The 26,176-nt window shown below is 41.8% G+C and overlaps 1 protein-coding gene across 1 annotated transcript in view; it reads left to right on the top strand.

Annotated features, from left to right (window-relative positions):
- CD9 (CD9 molecule) overlaps window positions 1-26,176 on the top strand; it is a 54,582-nt gene that overhangs the window by 22,335 nt on the left and 6,071 nt on the right. The window contains exon 2 of the mRNA XM_036759999.1: window positions 13,250-13,352. Coding sequence (XP_036615894.1) covers window positions 13,250-13,352 — 103 coding nt within the window. The remainder of the gene's footprint in view (window positions 1-13,249; window positions 13,353-26,176) is intronic.

The following is a 26,176-nucleotide window of genomic DNA, read 5'->3' on the forward strand; positions in this document are numbered from 1 at the left end:
CATAAAATTAACACATTCACACATTAAAATTTTTTTAAAATTAACCTGAAAAATTAAGAAAAATAACACTTGACTCAATAGAGGAAATCTAGGGTATTGATAGGGAAGAGACCTTAGGAAGGGCTTAGAAAATTTTGCTGTAAGGAGATCGTTAGTTTCAACTGGATTTGCCTTTGAGAACAGATTTCAAAGGGTTCAGAGAGAGGATAGGTAAGATCCCATGGAATAGATTCAACAGGAAAGGCCACCCCTAATGTAATCTTCAGCCTCATTAAAAGAGGCACAGGGTCCAGGACTAGGCAGTTCACAGTTCCAGTAGAGATTGCCCAGATCAAATGACATCTGAAGTATGTTACGTTCCAAACACCATATTTTAGGAAGAAATCCAATAAGGTGGAGCATGTCCTAAAGATATGGACAGGCCTGGAGTCCATGCCACACAAGAATCAAAGAGGGATTAGTCTGGTTCTGCTTGAGCCCAGAGAGCAAAACAAGGAATAGATGGAAAGGGAAGAAGTCTCAGAGAGGCAGACCTAGATCTGATGGGAGGAAAAAATTCCTAATAATTAAAACTTCACTAAATAATTAAAGTACACTGGGCCGCCTCAAGAGGTTTCCCTTCACTATAGGGTGAGGAAAAAACTGGATTAACCACATAAGAATAGGTAACATTTATGTAATGCTTTTAAGATTTGCAAAGTTATAGATACATATATATATATATATATATATACACACACATATACACATACACACACACACACATATATATATGTGTGTGCGTATATATATATATATATATATATGTGTGTGTGTGTGTGTGTGTGTGTATAAAATCACACTTGATCCTTAACTTCTTCAACAACTTGTTGGTACCTTTGCCAGGGTCTCACATCTACTAAGTGCATGCTGAGGAAGGCTAGGAACTTGCCTTGTGGATTCCAGGTCCCAGCACCTTCTCCACAGTACCACTGAACACATTGCCTTAGTGTGATGGTCCTGTGTTCTAGGGCAGGTTTTTGGTGTGGGTTGGACTACATGGCTTCTGGTATCTCTTCTAACTGACATATTGTAGTTCTGTAACATAGCCGAACCTGTTTCTTATTGACTTGCGTAATTTTTCCCCCTCATTTACTCCTAGATTCCTAATCTTCTCTTGCCCCCTCAATCCACACCTGCTTCAAGTATTTTCTTTTGAATTGGCTGACGGAATAGAAATACTTACATTCTAAATAGAAACCAGTTTTGCAACTTTTGTGCTGCCAAATGACCCAAATCTCTCTAATACTTAAAAAAAAAATTTAAGCTTCATTTTGAATTGGAAACTTGTTTTTAATTTCAACTCTGGTTGCTTTTGTTGTTGCATTTTGATTTCTAGTCTTATCCTTATAAACATCTGATTCATAAAAAACCACAGGGCAAATCTTTTAAATATAATATTTTATGTAATTGGGGAAATTACATTTAAAAGATTTGCCCCATGGTTTTGGCTTGTTTTTTTTTTTTTTAATAAATGTTGTTCTTGGCTCAGCTTAATATATACTTATAGAGGATGGGGCAAGAGAAATAACCAAGAAATGGGCCGGTGCTTAATTTGGAGCTTTTGTGGTTTCCAAAGCTAAGGTGACACTTGAATGTGACCTTGATATGGCTTGGCTACTGTCGGCCTATTTAATTTGTTGAGTAGAAACCTTCATGGCTAAAAGTCAGGAGGTCCAGGGTCTATAAGCAGTGGGTGAATGACTGCTTTCTAAGAAGGGACTTATACCTCAAGTCTAGATTGAACTAGAGGTCCATTTGAGATTCTATGACCTAGGTTCTGCAGCTCTGCTGGCTTATGTGATTTTAGTCAAGTCTTTTTAGCTTTCTAAGTTTATCTCCTCATCTACAAAAGACCCTGTTTCACCAAACCACCCAAGGAAAGCAAAAAACACTTCTGCCTTCTAAAATAATCTAGCACCCAGACATAAGGCTTCTTGCCATCTTGAACCTGCCTTGCCCAGAGCCCGAGACACTTGAGTTTCTTGGTGCCGTGAGCTCAGACATTAGAGCCAACACAGAGCCAAGTGCCCATTCCACATTCAAGTAATCTTTTGGCTGTCTATTATTCCTGTCACTTTGGGGTGAGAAAGGAAGCACAAAGAGAGAGAAAAATCACATAGCTAGCTAGTAGAAGAACATCCTGTTTGTCCTTTGTTCTTGAAGAGGACCATGACATCAGGGAAATGATGACATGACTTGGACTTTACTTTGATTTGAGTGAGGGAGGACTGTGCAGGGTCACCAGCCTCACTTTCTCCTCCAGAGCCATCTGGGTCCAGTGGCCAGATATTCACCAGGATGACTGGAGATGGCCCAGCGTGCATTGGGAGACCCTGGCCCTTTTGGGCTGAGGTCTTTTCAGGTTCTCACTTTGAGTGAGGTAATGCCCATTCAGTGAATAGGCCTCTTTAAGAAGTTAATCAAGGGTTGGCCCCTTTAATCAAAACTCCAAAAAATAAAATAAAATTTAAGCCTCTTTTTAAATTTCTTATCCATCTACATGGCAGCCACCCCAGTTCAGAGCCTTATCACCTCTTGCATGGACTGTTACATAGGCTGCTGGTTGATCACCCTTCCTCTCCACAGGGTCATAGATCTAGAGTTGAAAGGGTCTTCTGAAAGTCATCTGGTCTAGCCCTGTCATTTTGCAAAGAAGGAAGCTGAAGCCCAAAGGGTGACTTGCTCAGGGCTCCCCAACAAATGGGTTTTGAACTTGGCCCATAACTCTAAGTTAGTGCTCTTTCTACCAGCCCTACTGCCCTACTTTATGTCTCCACACAACTGTCCAAATAATCTTTCTAAAACCCAGGTCCAACCATAACATTCTCTGGCTCAAGTAGCTCTGGGCTGAAATACAAACTACTATGGCCTTTCATAGCCATTCACAGACTGGCTCCCTTCTACCTTTATGGATGGATAGAGCTCTCCATCTTCCCCTCTAAAATTAAGCCTAACTAACTTACTTTCTGTTTACAGACACAGGCATGCCGACTCCTGTCTTCATGCATTAGAATGGGCTTATTTCCCAAGCCTGAAAATAAGCCGCCTTCCTTCTTACCCCTAGAATCCCTATCTCCTTTCAAGATTTAGGGAAGATATATCATGTTTCCATATGAGCACAATCAAAATAAGTTTTTTTGTTTCAGTCTTTTTTTTTCAGCTGTGTGCAACTCTGCCTGACCCCATCTGAGGTTTTTTTTTTTTGGCAAAGATACTGGAGTGGTTTGCCATTTCCTTCTCCAGATCATTTTACGGTTGAGGAAACTGAGGGAAAGAGGGTTAAGTGACTTGCTTGCCCAGACCTATACAGCTAGTAAGTGTCTGAGGCCAGATTTGAACTCAGGAAGATGAGTCTTCCTGACTCCTGGCTCAGCACTCTATGCACTTCTGCCATCTAGGTGCCCTATATACAAAATTAATGAAAGATAATTGGGGTGGGGGGAAGATGTGGGGAGGCAAAAAGCAGAAGGGAGAGAGCTTCTCATGTGGTTCTGAGTGACTGCACTCTATTTTCACCATCTTTAAGTTTGTGTCTGTGGAATAAGGGGCCCTGTGCATCCTACCTTCTCCTGCTTCTTCTAGCTGGGCCTTGGTCCTGTCTTTCATCGCTTCTTTCTATTGAATCTCCAAATTAGCATCTGGGGAGACAGGCAGCAGGAAAGGCTTCATGGCACTTGAGCTGTATTTTGAGGTAAACTAGGCAGTCTGAGAGGCCAAGCTAAGGAGGGAACATATCCCAGCCATAGGAGATGGTCGGTGCCTAGGCACAGAGACAGAAGTAGGGGCCTCTTACTTGAGACATAATTAAGGTTAGTTTGACTAAACCACGGAGTACACAAAGGGAAGTAATAGATAACAAGGCTCGGAAAGGTGGGGCGGATTCAGATTGTAAGAGCCTTTAAATGCTAACCAGAGACTTTCTATGAGTGTAAGGGTAATAGAGAGCCAGTAGAGTTTGAGGAGGGGATTGACGTGTTCAGACCTGCATTTTAGGAAAATGACTTAAGCAGTTTGGTGGAGGAACCAACTTGAGGCAAAGAGACCAATGATTATAATTATTGGTACCAACAAGCATTGTGTAGCACTTTGTTCAATTGTTTTCAGTCACATCCCATTCTTTGAGACTTCATTTGGGCTTTCCTTGGCAAAGATACTGGAGTGGTTTGCCATTTTCTAGCTCATTTTACAGATGAGGAAACTGAGGCAAACAGGTTTAAGTGACTTTCCCAGGGTCACACAGCTGGTAAGTGTCTTGAACCAGATTTGAACTCACAAAGGAGTCTTCCCGACTCTAGGCCCAGTGTTTTATCCACTGCACCACGTAGCTGCTATATATAGCCCTTTAAGCTTTACCATTTGCTTTTAAAAATCGCATTTTATTCCTCGTGACCACCTTGATACTTAGGTGCTAGTACTATTACCACTTTACAGAGAAGAAAACTGAAGCAGACAGAAATTAAGTGACTGGCCCAGGGTCACAGAGCTAGTAAGTGTCTGAGGCCGGATTTGAACTCAGATCTTCCTGACTCCAGGTCCAGGGCTCTATGTACTGTATCACCCAGATGCCAATTAGAAAGCTACTGCAGTGGTACAAGCAAGAGAGTGACAAGGGCCTGAGCTAGGGTGGGAGCCGTGTGAGTAGAGAGGCAGTACTATGGAGCACAATCATCAGAACTTAGCAAGTGATCAGATAAATTGGGTGAAGAATAATAAGGAATTAGGAGGGATAGCAAGGTCGGGAACCTGGATGACCAGAAGGGCAGTGGTACCTTGAGGATAATAGGGAAGTTTTGGAGATTCAGTAGAAAGAAGGGATGAAAGACAGGACCGAGGTCCAGCTAGAAGAAGCAGGAGAGGGTGGGATGCACGGAGCCCTTTATTCCACAGACAAAGAACGTAAAGTAAATGGTGAAAATAGGGTGCAGTCACCCAGAACAACATGAGACGCTCCCTCCCTTCTGCTTTTTTTCCCTGGAGGCTGAATAAACAAGCCTATTGCTGCTTTCTACTCAGTGCTTTTCTCAGCAAAGACAAAATATTTCCATTCTGCTATGCCTAGAAAATAAAATGAAGTAGAGTAAACTAGTTCTATCCTGAATTGAGTATAGGCTCGAATTCCCCCTTGTCACATGATACAAATATGACCTTAGAACAAAAGCAACCTTCTTCTTTTAGGAGTCTAAGAAGGCATTCTCGGTCAGATAGATGGCAATGCTACCGTGGTAGACAATAATGGAACAGGCATGAGAGGAAGGATGGGGTGTTAAATTCTGGATTTGGAACCCACTTTGAATTCTGTCCCCCATCTTTATCAGCTGTGTGGCCATGGCCAAGTCATGTGACCTTTGAGTTTCATTTCCTCCCTCAGTAAATGAGAGTAGTAGCATCTATTGTACCTACCTCATAGGATCATTGTGAAGATGGAATGAGCTAATCTGTGTAAATAGCCCTCTAAAAACTTGAAACATGAGCCATTAAGGTGCATGGCCACTGCGTGCTGCCATTTTCATAGCCGAGTTTCATTTCATCGTCATTGAAGAACATCCAGGCAATTTCTTAACCCCCAAAGTTCCATTGGTTTGTTTTCTGAAGTCTCTTTTTCTATTTGTCTTGAGTCCTTCATTTAAGGACAAAAATCCTCTTTGAGGGAGTTCAGATTCTTTCCTGGGCTCTAAATAAAATGGCAGCTTGAGACAGAAGGTACCAGTCTGACCCTTTCAGAGTTTAAATATGGCATTTCTCGTATCTATCTAAAGTCAAAAAGGACCTCTGTTATAATCTAACTATAATGGGTTGGACTACAGATGAAAAAACTGAGACCCAGGGAAAAGGACTTGGCTGATCCAAACTACCAGTTAAGTACATTCCACCTCTTCTCACAAGCTGTCCCCTGCGCATGGCATTCACTTCGCTTGAAGTTTGGGTTCAGTCAAAAGGCCACACCCAAGGATCTAGAGGGCCACGTGCTCCCCACCCCTGTCTTAGAGCCGTCTCTACTCTTCCTCCTTTTAGACTCTCCTTGCTCAAACTACCTTGCTTTTACTTCTCTATTTACAGGTATCTTTCTCCCCGGGTTTTTTTGTTGCCGTTTGTTTATTTTAACTTTTGTCTTGTCTTTCTATCTCCACCACCTAGTAGGCTCTTTACACATAATAGGCACTTTAATAAATGCTCAGTTGGCTTGAATGGGACATTGACTAGGTCAGAGTTACATAGCTAATAATCGTCAGAGCTAAGGACCTGAGCCCAGGTTATCTGACTGTTCCTTCTGCTGCAGCATCCAGGATGCTGACCAGACCCCTCCACCTGTTTGCTGGCCACTTCTGCCTTCTGGACCTCTGGCTCCCTTTCTCATCCAGCAGTCTCCTTCACTTATTCCCTGTGAAGCAGCAAGGGGCTGCTCAAAGTGATCTTTCCTTTACCTCTATGACATTCTGTCCTGTATCATGCTTATTGGAATAGGTTCTCTACTACCCCAAGTAAAATGTGAACCCATTAAGGACAGTCTGGCATTCTTCGTCTTTGTATCACCAGCACCCAGCGCAATGCCTTGTGTGTATACCTTTTTTTTTTTTGACTGGATCTATTAGGAAACACCTCAGTGAGGAAATTCATTATCTTAATGCAGATTGCCACTTGCTTTGAAATTTCGTATTAAACTTCCCTAGGGGGTGTTCTGGAAGGACCATCACCTCTGTGGTAAGGGCTTTGCTGAGCCCTTTTCAGGGCCGCTCATGCACCTTTGGTGTCCACCTCTCATCTAACTCCCACCTGTGGCTCCAACAACCTCTTAGCAGATGGCTAAACCAGGCTGAGGGTAACTAACAGGGCTCAGACCCCAACCTTACGAAGACTTTCTCTGATGGGATGGGCAGATGAGAACAGTTTGTTCCAACAGCCATAAAGGTGGCTGAAGCAGACACCGGAGCTCTTCGAGCGTGGTCAGACATTGAAGATGCTGAGGCCATCCGTTGCCTCCCATACCACCTCCAGTCACCTTGACTTTTGTTTGCCCCTGGACTTCAATGACTGTGGAAGACAGAGTGAGCCAATGGCTTTGTGCAATTCTGCCTCCCTTAAATCCAATTCACGAGATGTCACCCTCAGTGATGTCATTGGTCCTCTTTGAAAACAAAGAATAAACAACTACAACAACTTGCCCCGGGGTTACACAATGAGTATATGTCAAAGGCAAGGCTTCCCGTCACAGAGCTAGTCCTCAGTTTCATGCTGCCTCTTGTCATGTATACAGTAAGCACTTAATAAATGTTGAATTCTTTCGTATACTTACAGTTTCTTGTAAGTATATCGTGATCCACTAGGGCCATGTTATAATTGTTACTTTTAGTACCACTTGCTATCACCTTCCATTAGCCCTCTTGGATACACACGCGCGCGCGCACACACACACACACACACACACACGCATGTGTGCGTCCTGGAAGGCAATTTCTTCAACAGATTTAAAATGATGTCCATGGCATCTTCCCCTTTGGCTAGATAGATCCCTAATTCAATCAGAAAAGGAAGCAAAGGTCATCCATCCATCAGTGGCTATGAATTTTGTGACTCAGAGCTCCCAGCCCTGCCTCACTTCCCTTTCTTTTCAGCTTCCTTTTAATTACTTACATTATGATTCTTTTGTGCCTCTCCAGAGCCAATTGTAACTGTGCACTTTGTCTTTACAAACAGGCAATTGCCCCATTAGTTCTGGGAATAGCATACAAGGAAATGGGCCGCTCCTAGGCTCTGAATGTGGCTTGGCCTATGGTGCAATTTGCAGCTTCTCGGCATTTCTCAGAGCCCAGTGCGGTTCAGTAGAAAAGACTCTCTGGACTTGGAGTCTGAGGATGTTGGTTTGAATCTTAGCCTTGTCCCTGACTTTGGATAGGTCACCCCAGTTTGCTGCCCATGAGAAGCTTCATATTCTGCACTCAAAATTACAGCAGTTGAAGAGATCTTATCCCAAGTCCCTCATAGAGAACAAAACTGAGAGTCAGGACATAGCGATTTATCTAAATTCACAAAGCTGCCAAGCTGGGACTGGAACCTGACCACCTCCTTGCTCCTTCCAAGTCCACGGTTCTTCCCGCATCATCTTTATGCTTTGAGATGAGAACATAAAGTCTTCATCTGTTTGTTTGGATTACCTGTCTGCTTTTCATGGTGTTTTTTGATAGAGGGTTTTTCTTGGCATACCAAGGAATAAGTGGATAACTACACTCAACAACCTGCTAATAAGTAAAATGACTGGAGATGACCCAAGCCAGGGCTACCCCTGTAGTAAGAGGTTCAAAGCAAGAAAGGAAATCAGACTGGCCCACGGCCCTAGGAGGGTCTTCTTCCAGGCCACCACTGCTCCTGGCTATCAGCTGTGTTCCATCACAAGAGCTCTACTGACTAAGGAAAAATATTTGTGGGATGAAGTCTGTCCAAAAACCAGAGCCCTCTGCCAGGGTCCATAACTGTGCGTAGGGCTGTATCCTATTTGCTTTAGATGGTAACCCTTTCAAGTAAGGAAGGTAGCCAGGAGGCTGAAAGGAAGAAACTGGAGAGACTTGTTTGTTACTTTTCCCACCCTCCTTGGAGGTCAATGTGGATTTGTTCTTTCTCCTTCTGTTTTTCTGCTGTCCTTAATGCTTAATTAATACTGAAAAGGAACTGCTTTATTTAAAGAGGTGAGTCGACTGCTTCAGAAGCCCAGGTGAGCTCCCCTATGGCAGAAACACTAAAAAGAGTTTCCTTGAAATCCAATTCAGGGGTCCATCAAGGCATCTAAGAATCTTCACACAGTTTTACTAGCCAGATCCCTAGATGATCAGGTCCTGAGACTGATGTGGCAGAGTAAACAGAATACCAGACTTGGAGTTAGGAAGACCTGAGTTCAAATCTTGCTGCTATGTAATCCTAGGCAATGTACAACCTCAAATTCCTCACCTATGAAATGAGGACGTTGCATGAGGGAATTCCTTCCAAACCTCCATCTGTAATCTTATGTTTTCCCTACATAGTGTTATCAAGGTAAGAGGGTGGAGGGAAGATAAGAGAAGAATACATTTTTACCTTCTTAAAAGAAGTGATGCCTTATTTTTTTTTTTTTTATAAATCGGCCCGTGGACCAATGTCTCTTTGCATGGCTGTTTGTAATTAAACTAAAAATTTAGCCTATTTGTCTGAACTCAAATCATCTTCTCCTTCAAGTCTTATTTTTTTTCTTCCAAAACTGTCCAACCATCAGATGTGGTCACAAAGGTCAATAGACTTACACTAATATTGAACAATGAACCATTTAATCTGCTGACCCATGGGGGGGATTGGCCAGTCACTGTTCAAAGGTCAGTCCTGAGGGACCTTACCGTTGTGATTCACCATGGAGAACTTAAATAATGTGGGAGAGGGGTTCCTGGGTTTTGTCAGGACTGAAAGAGTTCAAAATGCCTCCTCTTTCCAAATCACTTCCCATCTACTGCTCCTTCTCTCGTCTCCTTGAAAGGCATATCTCACTTTGTGTTGTAATTCTTTACCATGTGTGTATGCAGTATTCTCTCTTAGCCATATATATGGTAAACTGTAATTCTATGAAAGCGTAGACTTTTTCTTATCTCGAGTTCATGTTTCTTCCGTCTCCTAGCCCAGTATTTGGCATAAAGTGTTCGTTAAAAATGTTTGTTTGATGCTCTCTGCCTCTAGAGAAAGAACTCATATTGTCTAAATTAATATAGACTGAAGCATACTATTTTTCACTCTTTTTTTCTATCCTTTTTTTTGTTTGAGTCTTCTTGTACCAAATGACTAATGTGGAAATATTTTACATGATTACACATGTATAACTTGTTTCAGATTTCTTACCCTCTCAGGGAGAGGGAAGGCGAGGGAGGGAGAGAGAGAATTTGGAACTCAAAACTTTAAAAACAAACATTAAAAATAGTTTTAACGTGTAATCGAGGGGGATAAAATATTTTTTAAATGTTTCTTTGAAACACAAACAAATGTTTTAGTGTTGACATTGTGTGTCCCTTCTTTTGCATTGCCCTATTTCAGGCAAAGGCACTTCTCTCCTTCCAGTTGCCCAGATCCATAATCCTTTACCCATCATTTTCCCTCCATATGAGGGAATCCTCCCATATCTCATCAGTGGCCAAATCTTGCCACTTTTTCCTTCATAACGTCTCTCAGCCAATACTTTCTCTGTACTCACATAGTCAACAGGCATTAAGTACCTACTAGGTGCCAGGCACTTTGCTAAGTTTTTTTTTTCCCCCATAAGGCTACATTGCTCTGGACTTCTCCATCATGGCTTAGAAACCTCTTCATCCTTTACCCCTGGAACTCAGCCCTGGGAAATTGGGCCCCTGGGCTTTGATTGGAGGGTTCCTCCTAGAACTTCCATTTAATGAGGGCACTGGGGCCGGCCATGTTTTCATTTCCCACCAGGCTGCATTCCTCTGGATTCTGTCCTTTTCAGCTTCCTTTTTACCTGTCATCTTCCCCGTTAGAATGTAATCTTCCTGAGGGTAGGGACTGTCTTTTTGTTTATGTTTGTATTCCTTGTACTTGGCACAGTGCCTGGCACACAGTAGGTTCTTAATAAATATTTATTGACTGATAACAAAGAAAATAAAAAACAGTCTCTGTTTTCTCCATTGAGACATTTCAGTCATGACCCCATTTGGGATTTTCTTGACAGGGATACTAGTGTGGTTGGCCATTTCCTTCTCCAGCTCATTTTACAAAAGAGAAAACTGAGGCAAACAGGGTTAAGTGAGTTGTTCAGGATCACACTGCTAGGAAATATCTGAGGTCGTATTTTAACTTAGGTCTTCCTGACTCCTTGGCTGGTGTCTTATCCACTATGCCACCTAACTGGTTCAGTTCCAGACCACTGCAATAAAATAAATGTCAAATTAAAGTGAGTCACACAAATTTTTTTGTTTCCCAGTTCATAAAAAAGTTGTTTATAGTATACTATAGTGTAATGTGGTATAGAATAGTATACCGAAGTCTATTAAGTGTGCCATAGTATCATGTCTAAAAAATAATCAGCGTACCTATCTTAATTTTAAAAATTTTATTGCTAAAAAATGCTAACCATCATCTGCACCTTCAGCAAATCAAGATCTTTTGGCTGGTGGAGGATCTTGCTTCAGTGTTGATAGCTGCCAACTGATCAGGGCGGTGGTTGTTTGAAGGCTGGGATGGCTGTGGCAATTTCTTAAAATAAAACAATGAAGTTTGCCTCATCGGTTGGCTTTCTCTTTCACTTGGACACTTAGAGGCCTTGCAGGGTTATTAATTGGCCTAATTTCAACATGGTTGTGTCTCAGAGAATAGGGAGACCTGGGAGGTGGGGGAAATGGGGGAGCTGCCAGTAGGCAAAACAGAATATGCACAGTGTTTATGGATTGTTTGCTGACTGATGGGTGCATTTCATGGTGCCCGAAAACAATTTCAGCAGTAATATCAAAAGTCACAGATCACTATGGCAGATGTAACGATGAAAAACTTTGAAATATTACAAGAATTACCAAAATGGGACGCAGAGACATGATTGGAACATATGTTGTTGGAAAAATGGCACTGATAGACTTGCTTGACACAGGATTGCACAAACCTTCGATTTGTATGATTTTTTTTTAAAACCTGCACTATCTACAAAGTGCAATAAAGCAAAGCTTGAGTATTCCCATATTTCCCTTCTTCTTTACCACGGCCTCATAGAGTCCCAGGCACCATCTTTTACGTGAAACCTTTTCTGATTTCCCTGCCCCAACATTGCCAGTGCCCTCCTCCAAAAAAAACCAAAAACTACCTTGTATTAAATTACTTTGCATTTCTATGTATTTATGTGTGTTTGCAGTCAATCTTTTTGGAATGTAAGCTCCTTGCAAGTTGAGAATATTTCATTTTTTGAACTCGAAAGCCCAGATCCTGGCACAATGCCTGGCACAGAGTGGGTACTTAATAAAGACTTGTTGGTTGATTGATTAACCATAGGCAGATAGTGGTGCTTTATTGTTTTGCTAAAGGTAGAAAAACTGAGGCGAGCAAACTAAAATCCAGAAATACATATCTGCTCTTCTCTATGCCTGGGGAAATGCTTACATAAAAGTACCAAATCAAACTAAGTCAACTTGGAACTTCCCCTACAGAGAAGATACACCTAACTTGAGAGCGACATACGGATACTGAAAAGGGGCATCTTTTCCCTTGTTGTTAGACACATTAGATTTAAAGCAAAGACATCCTTAGCAAAGATGACTTTGTAAGACTTTCATAAAATTCTTTTCTCACACCAACCTTGTGAGGTAGGTAGTGCAAATATTCTCATTTTATAGACTAGGAAAACAGAGGGTCTAAGAGGCTGTGACTTGAAAGTGCCTTACTTCAGTTGTGTCTGACTCTTTGTGACCCCATTTGGGGTTTTCTTGACAAAGATACTGAGTGGTTTGCCATTTCCTTCTCCATTTCATTTTATAGATAAAGAACTGAGGCAGACAGGATTAAGTGACTTGCCCAGGGTCACACAGCTGTTAAGTGTCTGAGGCTGGATTTGAATTTAAGAAGATGAGTCTTCTTGACTCTAGGCTCTGCACTCTATCCACTGAGCCACCTAGCTGTTGAGATTTTAAGTAAAGATTTCTAATGTACCAGCACCCAGGATGGAGCAGGATAGAGGTAACATGGAGCACATAGCACTAGAAAATCTGGTTTAGTCTTTGTCCTGTTGACCTAAGAAAGTCAGGCTTCCATACACTGAGCAAGCTAGCCATCTCCCATTTTCCCGTGGCTCAATTTCTCCATCTTTAAAATAAGATGATTTCTTCCAGCTGAGCAAACATCATCTCATTGGTTAATATTTACTGGGTCCCTAGCTGGAAAAAAATATTTCATTTAGGGCTCATGGGTTTGGTGATTACTGTTGGGAGGTAAGGTAAACAGGGGAGAGACAAGGAGGGACAAAACTAATTCTTTGATATTTGTTCCTTCATGCAATGGGGAGTTAGGATCACCATGTTTATCTTCATTTGAGTGGTTAAGCATAGTAGATGCTGTCCTGTGTGTAAAATTTGCCAGCTGATAATCTTCCTTGGCATGTGGAAGGGAACACTAACCAAGCATAAAGTACTTTGCAAATATAACAGTTTGGGGTGCAGGAGGGTTATTATCAGTAACAGCTATTAATATGGGTGTGTCTTCTTTCTTATAGCTCGCAGGAATTGCGGTCCTTGCCATTGGTCTATGGCTCAGATTTGACTCTCAGACGAAGAGTATCTTTGAGCAGGAAGAAAACAATTCCACTTTCTACACAGGTAAGGCCAGAAGGGGAGAAAGACTGTGAAGAAGTGATCTCTTGGGGAAGGAATTAAGAGAGCTAAAATCTCCAGCGAGCAATGATTATTAGCAAGTAATATAAACTATTTCCTTTCACTACTATGGAATCATGGAGCTTAGCTAAAGGTAGGCCTTGGGAACAGAAGGATTATTTTTTCAATTAAGCTTGAGTAGGGGGTACTTTGAGTCAGAAGTATTAAGTTGGTTATAGAAAGGCAGCTTGGGCCTCAAAGGCTGAAAAAATCCTTCCTTAATGAACATCTCCTCGTGACTCTGCTGCCCCTTTTAATCAAAGAATTCTGTTCCTTTGATTCACTCATACTGACCAAAACCAAAGAGGGAGGGAACCGGATAGGCTTTGTTGTTCTCATTTTTTTCAAATAAGAGAACCTGAGACCCAGGTGAGACTTGTTTTCCAAGCCATTGAGTGGTAGTAAATCAGAGAACCCAAGAATGTAGACTTCAGATTCAGATGTGAATCCTGGGGTTTGTTTTCCAAGTTGCTTGTATTGCATGGTCGGGATTTTAAATTTAAATGTACATGGAAAGAAAGGAAGGAAGGAAAGAAACAAGTAGTGATTAAACATGTACTATGTGCCAGGCCCTGTGCTGAGCACTTGTACAAATATCATCTCCTTTGATCATCATAACAGTCCTGGGAGATAGGTACTATTATTAATATCTCCAAAACAGGGAGATAGAGGTTAAGTGACTTGCCCAGGGTCACACTGTTAGTAAGTGTCTAAGGCTTAAATTGAACTCAGACCTCTATCCATTCTGACACTTAACTACGTGGGGACATTTGAACAAATAAAAACCCAGATTTTTCCCACATAGATGTCTGTGTACCTCCTCTCCCCCAATTCCGCCTCAGAGCTTTCCATTTTTTAAATCTTATTTTTATTGCTATTTCATCACCAAACACATCACCCCTTGTAACAAAGATTCTAAAATAAGATCTTAGGGATGGAGTGGAAAGCAGTACATCAAAACCACACCCGTCTCTGTGGATTAGGGAAGAAGGTGCATTTTCTCAACTGTTTTCTGGAGCCAAGCTTTACCGTTATTTTAATTCATTCCCTCTTACATTTAAGCTCTTCAAAATAGTTTGAAAAAGCCTCGTGTAATGCATTGCCTCACACAAACAGAAGGTGAAAGGCAGAGTTAAATGTTGGTCGAGGGCCATCAAACTCGATTTCCAGGCTTCCAAGTAAAACATGGAGTGTTCTATTTTCTGCTGAGTGTTTTGAATAGGTGGCTTCGTTTAGAAGAAACAAAATAAACTTCTTTAATTCTCAAACGATGCTATCATAGAGCTCAAGCCTTCCCACCCACCAAAGAAGACATTTAAAGGAGGGGGGAACAATATTGGTGGGCAGAGGTTCTCTTCCCCTTCATCCTAGGACAAGATGAGCTTTGACTTGAACTTTCCACTGAACCTAGTTGGAGCAGGAAGGAGTCTGTTCACACAGCCTGTTTGGTTGCATTCCAAACAAGACACAGTGCTGGGGCTTAACTGCTTTGTCTTTTGTTTTGGTTTAGGGCGTACCACCCACTATCAAAAGAAAGTGAAATAGAGGAGTGAGCACAGTGTCAAAAAAAACCAGTTTTAAGAGAACAGGTTTCCATAGTGTCCCGGCTTGTTTTTAGCAACAGAGAGAGAGAGGAGAGGCCACAGGAGGGTTGTTGTGCCATCCTGTACCGTTGGCTTCAAGAGAAGTGTTACAAAGAGGTAGCTTAAAAGGAAATAGGGGAAGGGAGGTTGAAGGATCTTTGGAGGTAGGGGATGGGGTTGGGTGGCAAATAATCTCCTTTTGCTGTAGAACACCGTTTTTGCCCCTTAAAAAAAAGACCTCATTCTTTCTGACCAGAAACAATGGCCAAGTATTTAAAGGGATGTCATGTGGAATCAGGATTCAATTTGTCCTGATGAGCCCCAGAGGGCAGCAGCAGGAACAGGGGGTAGGAGACGTAGAGACAGATTTCCTAACAATTAGAAGTAGGTAGCAGGTTCCTAGCTCAGTGGCTAGACTCAGGGAAGCTCCTTGGTGAGTTCAAATCTGGCCTAAGATACTCACTAACTGTGTGATCCTGAGCAAGTCATTTAACCCTGTTTGCCTTAGTTTCCTCATCTGTAAAATGAGTTGGAGAAGGAAATGGCAAACCACTCCAGTATCTTTGCCAAGACAACCCCAAAATGGGGTCATGAAAAGGTGGACACAACTGAAACAACCAAATAACAAAAATGGATTTCTGCTCACTTGAGGTCCTCAAGCAGAGTTTGTTGGATGTTAGAAGCAGTAGAAAAACCAATGACTCTGGAGTAGAGGTACCCAAACTTATTTGGCCTATTGCTCTCTTTTCAAAAAAAAAAAAATTAGGGGCAGCTAGGTGGCACGGTGAGTAGAGCACCGGCCCTGGAGTCTGGAGGACCTGAGTTCAAATCCAACCTCAGACACTTGACACACTTACTAGTTGTGTGACCTTGGGCAAGTCACTTAACCCCAATTGCCCTGGCTTCCCCCCTCCAAAAAAAGTTTACTTAGCACCCCCCTGGAAATGTACTTTCTTTAAACCTTTAACAGGTGTTTTGTTTTTTTTTTTTTTGAAATGTGCATCATTTCAAAAAAAAATACATATTTTTTAAATGACACATCTTGAATTTAATGTGAATTTGTGGGGTTTTTTCTGCATTTAAATTCTGATGACTCAATATTCTGTCATGTAACCATATAGTATTGTATTGTAAACAAGTCATTACACACATGTATTCCTGCTGATATATGCCAGACTTCTCAACAATGCCCAAAACATTCACCTACCAACACTTGTTTGTTAAGACCTGTAGGCAAACTTGACCCCAATTGCTTATAACTTTGTGTGTTTGTTTGTTAAATAATGTAGTCACTACAACTTTAACTCTGTTACATAACAGATGAAACATGAACGAACAGTTTTTCAAAATTTTCTTCTCTTCTTATGTTTTCACCACCCCCTTATTTTTATTCAATGCCCCCCAATTGTACCTGAGGCTACTACCACCCCTCTGGATCATTCTAGTGCCTCCCTGGGGTAGTGTCACCCACTTTGGGAACCTCTGCCAAGGCATCTAGGTTCAAATCCTGCTTCTGATGCCTACGTTACTATCTGTGTGACCTTAGGCAAAGTCTTTTAATCTCCCGTAGATTTCACATCATTGAAGTGAGAAAATAAGACTAGAAGGCCCTTCTAAAGACTAGAACACCTTCTCATCTCTAGATCTAGGATCCTATGATGCTAGAAGAGACATCTGTACAATTATAGGTTAGCCCAAGATGGCCTCTTGGGTTCTTGAGAGTCAGCAAAGCATTGGGCATGGAGTCAGGAAGTCCTGCCACTTAGTAGATGTGTGAACCTGAGCATGTCACTTAACCTCTGTTTCCTTAAATGTAGAATTGGGATAATCATAGCACCTACTTCACAAAGGTGATTGTGAGGATCAGTTGATTATAGTTGTAAATATAAAATTTGTGCCTGGCACGTGCTGTAGTTGGTGCTTAATAAATATTTGTTTCCTTCTTTCTAACTTGCCTTTCCAACTTTCCTTTTTTCCAACTCTGAGTTTCCCTGATCCCTCCTTTAGGGAAAACAGAATTGCCAATAAAGATCAGGAGCCATTTCAGTGTTTCTTTCCTGACATCAGCCCAAAATCATACCAATATTCTACCCCTTCCCCCCAAAGAGGCCCTTAATTCTTTCATTGTCCTCCCTGCAGGGTGAATAACCTCCCCGTTCTGATTGCTGCTGTCAACCAGATGTTTATTTTGTTAACCATGGCCTGGATGCTAGCTAAATTTGTTGACCAGGGCAGATTTAGACTGTACCTTGGCTACTTAATGTTTTGTAAAATGGAGTGAATGGAGGGAGACTTATATGGAAACATGAGAATATTATCTATCAAGATTATCTATTATTGTCAATCTGTCAAGTGAAATAATGTTTGTATAAAGTACTTAACACACTGCCTGGCACATAGTAGGTCCTATATAAATGCTTATTCCCTTCCCATGAATCATTTCCCCTCTGATTTGGAAGGTAGTCACATGGGTCAAGTTGGGTGTACTACGGCCCTTTTCCCCTTGCATTTGGAGACATCAGGTCAATGCAGGGAATACTTCCAGCTGGCCAATGGAAGGGAATACCTCCAGCTGGCCAATGGCCCCCAAATGCCTCAAAGAGTAGAAAAGACTACTAACTCTGAGCCAGTCAAGAGTCTGATCCTTGTTGTCACTCATGGAATGGGAACTGTGACACCCCCCCCCCCCCCCGCCCCAGCAGCCAAAACTAGACAGATCAGCTGCCTAGGGCTGTGTGTGTGCAGAAGGTTATTGGGTGGTGAGCTACACCTAAAAGCTTTTGAGGAATGCAGATTTCTCTCTCAAGCTCATACCATCCTAGGCACATGGGTCCAAAACCCTAGACCAGCCACTGTAAAACTGGCAGTTCTGCCAGGAAATCTTAGATTCCTGGGATTTAGAGCTGGGAAGGACCTTCAAGATCATCTAAGCCAACCCCTTCTTCTTTCAGATAGGCAAACTGTTGAAGAATTGTTTATTAAGGAATACAGGAACAGAAGGTTCCTCGCTTCACAAAAACAAAAAAAGTGACAGTTAATGATATTGAAAAGTCTCCCTGCATTACCACTGTCACAATCACCACCATCTTTTCCTATGCTAATCCCAGGTACCATTTTTCGGGCACCACCTTCTTCTCTAGATAGACTGAAGTTTTTTGTAAGACAACGGCTTTCTAGAGTCTAAAGAGAGAGACTGGTTCTGTGAACTCATTGGTATAGGGAATTCCTTCTACAGATACAGGTCAGCACTTTCTCTGCATCTTATAGTCTTTAGAGGATTGTCTAGGGAATCAAGAGGTAAAAGTGACTGCCTACAGTCACCCAGCCACTAAGGGTCATGGGCAGACCTTGAACCTGAAGCCAGATCTTTATCAACTACGCCGTAACGGTCACTCATGTGAATGAAGGTACTGGGAAGCAATATTGGGTGGGACGTGGCCATAGGCTACCCTAGGTGGTTAGTCGCTTGATCTTGTGCCCATATCTTGTCTGCCAGCTCTTCGCTAGTCTCTCTTCACCACTTGTGCCAGCTGCCAGTTTCACCTGGACATGGCTAAAGTAGGAGATTTGTGACCGAGACAACAGTAAACTGTCTCAGTCTCGGCTAATTATCTTGGGGTGAATAATAAATACATTTCATATAACAGACATGCAACAGCATGACCGTGGTTTGAAATATTTTGGCAGTTAAGTAAAGGCTAAAAAATTAAACTGTATGGTAAAGTTGCCAGAGAGGCTTTGCTATTTTTGTAACCTCACCCCCATCATTGTTTTAGAGAGTAAATAGTTTGCAGAAACTTCTTACAGGTCCTCGCCCACGGAAATAAACCCAGAGGCTCCTGGACTGGCCACAGCACCCTTGGCTCTAGATAGCAGCTACCCTCTCTTCCTCCACAAAGGCTCTTGATTGAGACCCCAACAGGAAGGAGCCCTGACTTGTGCTTGTTGGGGTAGTAGGAGTGGCCCTCCACTTCAAGTGCAACAGTTACCTGTTTAGGTGACCAGAACAGGTCACTCAGAGGAGCACAGACTTGTCAGAACACCTATTTAATGCTTTCTACGCCTCCTGAGACAGAATGAGAATCTCACAAATTGGGCTGGAAGCAAGGGGGAGCTCAGCGTTGATTCAGGAAGCAGGGTAGCTATCCATCCAGGTACAAGTATGTCAGTACCGTTGTCCCCAGGACATATCCCAGACCCTTCAGCTGGTAGTAGCACCCCGAGGCTCAACTCAGTGACACTAACAGCTGAAGTTCTTAGAGTGGGGAGCACGCCTGCCAGGAAGTCCAGCAGGATGTCCGTGGTCAGAGAGTCTTCGTACGCGAATGGTGAGGCGCTTATTATTGGAAGGTTTGGATGCTGATAATGCTAATGGCTGGGTGCCTTGTGGTTAGCTGATACAAACCATTAATTCTATGCTTTCTCTATCTTGCAAGAAAGCAACAATTGCTCTTACCTAGAGACCTTTGAGGATGAAGGAGTTCTTAGTATTGGTGGGCTCAAACATGCAGTAGATGCCTAGGGAAAATGTATTGGGATTAGGGAAGAGTTTGTTGTCATTGAAAAAAAAAATTGTGTTTTGACCTGAATAGGCAACCAGATATTTGGGGCATCTGAAAGAGACATTAAATTTTTATCCCCTTGGGCCGCCTAAAGATACAGATTTTCAAAGAAAGAACTTGCCTGTTATGACAAAAATTGGTATCAAGAGAATCTGATATATAAAGTAGTTTCCCAAATTCGGCCCAATATGTGCTTCTCTGATAAGAAAGAAATAAGAAATACAATCATTCCAAACAAGATGAGCTCAAAGGCTTTCCTGGATTTTATTTATAATCAAAAACCCTTAGGTGGTCTGGGAACTCCATTTGCACAGCTAAATAAAGTACCGTTTCAGTGGAGGGAAGTGAGGAGGGGGTGAATATCAGGAGGAGCAAGTAAGAATATTTTCTTTTCTTTTTGCTGAGTCTCAGAAAACTAGTCATATACCCTGATATGATGGTCATCCCTGCATTTCATAACCGTCACACCCAAAGCTCCAAATTTTCCTAATCCGAATGCCTGAAATGTGTGTGAGGCCTGAAGCGCCTGCTTGAAAGGATGGGATAAATAATGTGGTTGTTACAGAAGTTAGTGCTGTAATCCTAGAGGAGAGAATGCTCGGCGACAGATGACTTTTTCCATGAGTCAGACCCAAAAAGCTAACACACATTTGTTTTGTAAACTGTAACAGCTTGTCATTGGCTGCTGATCCCGAGGGTTATTGGTTGAAAATAAGGGTGGAATTTCTCATGGAGACAAAATAAGCCGCCCATTTTAAAAGCCAGCCTTACTCTGAAGGCTTTAAATGGGAGCCTGTTTCCGGTTAGGCCACTATATAGTTTGGTATCTCAAGCTAAAAACATCTGGCTCACATCTGAGAAAGCTCCTTCAAACTGAGACCTCTCTTTCCTCTCATCTCTACCTCCTAGCTTCCTTCAAGTCCCTACTAAAGTGTCCTGCCTTCTGTAAGAAACTTTCCCCAATCTTCCTTAATCTTAGAGCCTTCCTTCCAAGAATATCCCTAATTTATCCCGTCTGTATCTTGTTTTGTTTGTAGTCATTTGCCTAGTGTCTCCCTCATCAGATTGGGAGCTCCTCGAGAGCAGGGACTGTTCTTTTGTCTTTCTTTGTATTCCTAACACTTAGCACAGTACCTGACACATAGTAGGTACTTAATAAGTACTTGTTGACTGACCAAAAAAAAGCCTCCATCCTCACCACCAACCTGTTCTATAGCTAAGTAAAAAAAAAAAAAAATCAAGAGAACCATTAAGACAGTTGCATCTATGGTTAGAAAACACTTGGGGCAGCTAGGTGGTGCAGTGAGTAGAGCACTGACCCTGGAGTCAGGAGGACCTGAGTTCAAATATGACCTGACATTTGACACACTTACTAGCTGTGTGACCTTGGGCAAATCACTTAACCCCAATTGCCCTGCCTTCACCCCTCCAAAAAAGAAAAAAAGAAAATACTCTTTCTACTGTCCTACCCCATGAAGAATATCCTTATGTTTGATTTTTATAACCACTAGAACAGATGTGCAAATAATAGGGGTGTTTTCTAGGTGAACCTTAGACATCTAAGTTCTGTTAGTGCCTTCTCCTATAACCATAGTCTCTCTGTTATAAAATGGGATTTGAACAAATTTGAAGGAATCTTTCTACCTTCATGAATTGTAAATCATTTTTAATTTCTTAATGACTGCCTTTATTGAATAATGGTCAACATTAACATAGCACTTTAAGATGTTGCAAAACACTTTACAGATTTCTCATTTTCTCCTCGAAACAACCCATTTTATAGGTGAAGAAATTGAGACACAGAGATCAAGCGACTTGCCCAGGGTTACACAAATACTAAGTGTATGAGGTTGGATTTGAACTAAGGTCGTTCGGACTTCACATTCTGCACCATCTTTCATGCAATTCAGTAAATGATGTTTAAGCACCTAGTTTGCATAAGACACGCTGCTCAGCTGCAGGGATCCAAGGAAAAAAGATGTCAAATATCCTTGATCCTCTAGAAGCTTCCCTTGTCCTGGAGGCCGCAGCAGATCCACAAATAAGTAAATGAAAGTTGATTGAGGAAGGAAAGCACCCCGAAGTGGGGTGCAGATCTTGAAAGGCCAAAACAAGATTAGGAATCTGAGCCTTCTGAGCGTGGGGGTGAGGAAGGGCATTATTTAAATGCTTGGAGGCAGACAGTGACATAATGTTAAGTTCTGGAAGTAGCCAGTCGTCCAGTCTGGCTGGAAATGTAGAGTTTGTCAAGGGTGTTGTAAAACAGAGCCAGAGAGGGAGATGAAAGCCAGATTGTGGAATGCCTGGATTCAATTTAGCCTTTCCATGCCCCAGGTAGAAGCAGGAAAAGGCACCAGTCCCACTGGGCTGGGGGACAGCCGAGTTGGAAGCAGCACTGAGATGAGAACCTCAGCCTCCTAACTCCCAGCCAAGAGGCATTGTTAGTAGTAGTTACAAGAGCACTGGACTTGGAGTCTGGAGTCCTGGGTTCAGATCCTGGCTTCTGACACTTCCTAGGTCTGTGGCTGTGAGCTTCAGTTAAAGTCACTGAGCCCCAGCTTTATCCTCTTTAAAATGGAAATAATACTTGTACTCTCTGTGTCCTGTGATTGTTTTGAGGGAAACATTTTTTCTTCACCATAAGGAGCCATGAAATATTAGCAGATATGATCTTTTGTGGTTGTACTGGCTCCCCATGGTGCAGAGTTTATACCTATTGGTAATACAACATTTAGATGTAATCTGTGTTTGTACTCCTCCCCCAGATAAGACATTCAACCCTGGGAGTGTCTAGAAATTATAACCATTATTAGCAGGGATCTTACAGTAAACCCGAGTGACTTGACATCACTCTAGATAGGTGGGGGTCAGTGAAGGCAGAAGAAGTGTGAATTCTTGGCTACAGGCCCCCCACTTCAGACTCACCCATCTTGCAAATGCATAGAAAGCTGTGGCTCAGTACTGACTTGGGCCTGGGGCTTTCTGGCCTGGATGTGTACAGTGAGGATGAGAACCATCACCACCCTGTCTGCTGATCTTGAGTAACTCCATTCTCAAGACTATGTTTTTTCTCTCCATAAATTGGAAGTGGTTATCAAGCATTCGTGGATAGGAATGAATGAAATGCTCATAAATGCTTGAAGCCCTTAAAAGAAGCAATTGAAGAAAGGTAGCCCTGGGTGGAGAGACAAAGGCACCGGACTGGAAGGCAGAGGGCTTGGCTTCGAATGCCAGCTGTGCTTTTTATCTTTGTGATCAGGCAAATCTCCTCTCTTAAAATCAGCTTCCTCATCTAAAAAATGAGGCAGTTCAGAAGAACTCTGAGGTGCCCTTCAGGCCTTATCTTTATGGCCACACAGTCCTAGTATCATAATCTCAACACCACCCACATGAGTAGTTACCATTTTCACTATAATTCTGTGTATTCAGGAGAGGCAGCACACCGTGTTCATAGAGCCTTGAAGACCTGGTTCTAGTCCTCGTACTGTGGCTGAGGATACAAAGGAAGAAAAAGCAAAAATTCCTGTCTTAAAGGAGCTTACACTTGAATGAGGGAGAAATCTATATAATAAACAGGTACAAAAAAGATACATCCTGAGTAGATGGCTCTCTAAATGTTGTTGCCTGTGTGACCATGGCCAAAAGACTTGATGACCTCCCCGTGCCCCATTCAACCTTTGAAGACTCTTAAGTTAAGGAGAAGATACCAGTTTGGCAATAGTAAAAGAAGCTTCTCACCAGGAGCTCCTTTTGCAATGAGATCACAGGTCCAATTTCTTAGACCTGTTAAAAGTCAGAATTTTTTTTTTTTTACCTTTCCACAATGTCTTGTACATAATGTAGGTTCAAGTCAAAACAGTCAACAGTCCCATAAGACTTTTAGGTCTGTTCGTAGTCTAGGACTGCCTTTGCCACCCAATTGGATGTGTAACCTGAATAAACTTTGAACTTGATGGCAGTCTTCCCTTCCTCTGAGTACAGTAGTATACATAATAGCCTAACAAGATGAACGCATATAAAAGCTGGTTCCTCCAGTCTTCTTTCCTTGCCCTCTGGCAGAGCATGGGCAGATTTGAGCTCATCCGCACCAGTTTCAGTACTTCTTCTGCTAACAAGGCAGGCAGTGTTGGCCACCAACTCACTTCCCCCACCTTCTTCTAGTCCAAATCTCTTTACCTCTTAACCCTTAAAAGTGTTATTCACCAAGTTCTACTCTGGCATTCATGACCCAGTGAGGGCAACAGAAGCCTTTCCATTCTAAACATACCTAAGTCCAAATAAAATAATATAAACCCTTTTAGAGCTAGAAGAGGACCTTAGAGATCATCTAGTCCAGGGATGGAGAATCTGCGGCCTTGAGGCCACACGTGGCCTTCTAGATCCTCAGGCGCCACCTTTTTGACTGAGTCCAAGTTTTACAGAACAAATTAAAGGGATTTGTTCTGTGAAGTTTGGAATCAGTCAAAGGGCCGCACTTGACGACCTAGAGGGCCACATGTAGCCTTGAGGCCACCCCTGATCTAGTCCAATCTTTTCAGTTTAAAGACTAGCTATGGAGCCATGGGCAAATCATTCTACTTTTCTGGGGCTCTTTTTTTTTTTTAATCTGTAGAATGGGAACAAAACTTCATCAGATGGTAGGAAAAGTCTTAAGAGTGCTCCATAAATGTGAGATTATAGTGTTAGACTGTAATAGTCATCCCAAATGACACACCTGAACAACAGTGCTCTAATCCATTTTTAAAATTTGAGTAGCAGCATATTGTCATCTCCTGCATGCTCCAGCCTCTAGGAAGGGCAGTACTCTACCGGGCCAATGGGTATCTTCATTTGCAAAGCTCTCCAAGGTCAGGACTTTCCTCTCTCATGTCCTCCAGCATTTTAAAAATTCATCAACAACACCCAGGTACTGGCTGAGAAATAGAGTGGTAGATCAATGGAATAGATTAGGGTCACAGTATGTTGTAGTAAATGACCGTAGCAATTTACTGTTAAACCCAAAGATCCAAGCTTTGGGGACAAAAACTCACTCTTTGACAAAAACTGCTGGGAAGATTGGAAAACAGTATGGCAGAAACTAGGTATAGACCAGCATCTCACACTATAGACCAAAATAAGGTCAAAATGGGTATATGATTTAGACATAAAATTTGATTCCATGAGCAGATTAGGGGAGTATGGAATAGTTTGCCTGTCAGGTCTATGGATCAGGGAAGAATTTAGGAGCAAACGAAATGGAGAGCATCATAAAAATGAATAATATTAAATTAAAATTCTACATAAATAAAACCAATGCAACCAAAATTAGAAGGGAAGCAGAAAACTGGAGGAAAAATTTTACAGCAAGTATCTCTGATAAAGGCCTCATTTCTCAGATATATAGAGAACTGATTCAAATTTACAAGAATACAAGTCATTCCCCAATTGATAGTCAATGGCTATGAACAGGCAGTTTTCAGACAAAGAAGGCAAAGCTGTCTATAGTCATATGAAAAAATGCTCTAAATCACTATTGATGAGAGAAATGCACATTAAAACAACTCTGAGGTACCATCACACTCCTGTCAGATTGGCTAATATGACAGAAAAGGAAAATAAATGTTGGAGAGGATATGGGAAAACTAGGACACTAATGTACTTTTGATGGCATTGTCAACTGATCCAGATGTTCTGGAGAACAATTTGGAACTATGCCCAAAGGGCTATAAAACTGCATACCCTTTGATCCAGCAATACCACTGCTAGGTCTGTATCCCAAAGACATCAAAAAAGGCGGGGGAAAAGACCTATTTGTACAACAATATTTATAGCAGCTCTTTTTGTGGTGGCAAAGAACTGGAAATTGAGGGGATGCCCATCAGTTGGGGAATGGCTAAACAAGTTGTGGTATATGATTGTGCTGGAATGTTACTGTGCTATAAGAAACAACAAACAGGCAGATTTCAGAAAAACCTGGAAAGACTTACATGCACTAATGCAGAGTGAAGTGAACAGAACCGAGAGAACGTTGTACACAGTAACATCTATGTTGTATGACAAACAACTGTGAATGACTTAGCTATTCTAAGACAATCCCAAATGATTCATGATAAAAAATTCTGCTTCCAGAGAAAGAACTAATGACATCTGAATACAGATTGAAGCATACTATTTTTCTTTCTCTCTTCCTTTTTTTCAGTTCAAGTTTTCTTCTTCAAAATGATTGATATGGAAATTTGTTTTACACGATTGCACATGTATAACTTATGTCAAATTGCTTACTCTCTCAAGGAGAAGGGAGGAGAAGGGATAGAATGTTGACCTCAAAAATTTTTTTAATGAATGTTAAAAATTGTTTTACATGTAATGAAATAAAAAAATTTTTAAAATTTAAAAATTCAGCAACAAAAACATTAATGATAATCATAGCTAGCATCTCTATTAGCACTTTAAAGTGCTTTGAAAGTATTATCTCACTTGATCCTTACAACAGCTCTGTGAAATAGGTGTGATTGTTATCTTCATTTTACAGATGAGGGAACAGATGAGGCCAACAGAGATTAAGTGACTTGTCCAGGGTCACACAGCCAATTACTATCTTCCTGACTCCAGGTCCGACCCTCTATCCACTAGCTGCGTTGATAAG

The sequence above is a fragment of the Trichosurus vulpecula genome, chromosome 5 (genome assembly GCF_011100635.1).
Source record: "Trichosurus vulpecula isolate mTriVul1 chromosome 5, mTriVul1.pri, whole genome shotgun sequence".
NCBI classification, from domain to species: Eukaryota; Metazoa; Chordata; class Mammalia; order Diprotodontia; family Phalangeridae; genus Trichosurus; species Trichosurus vulpecula.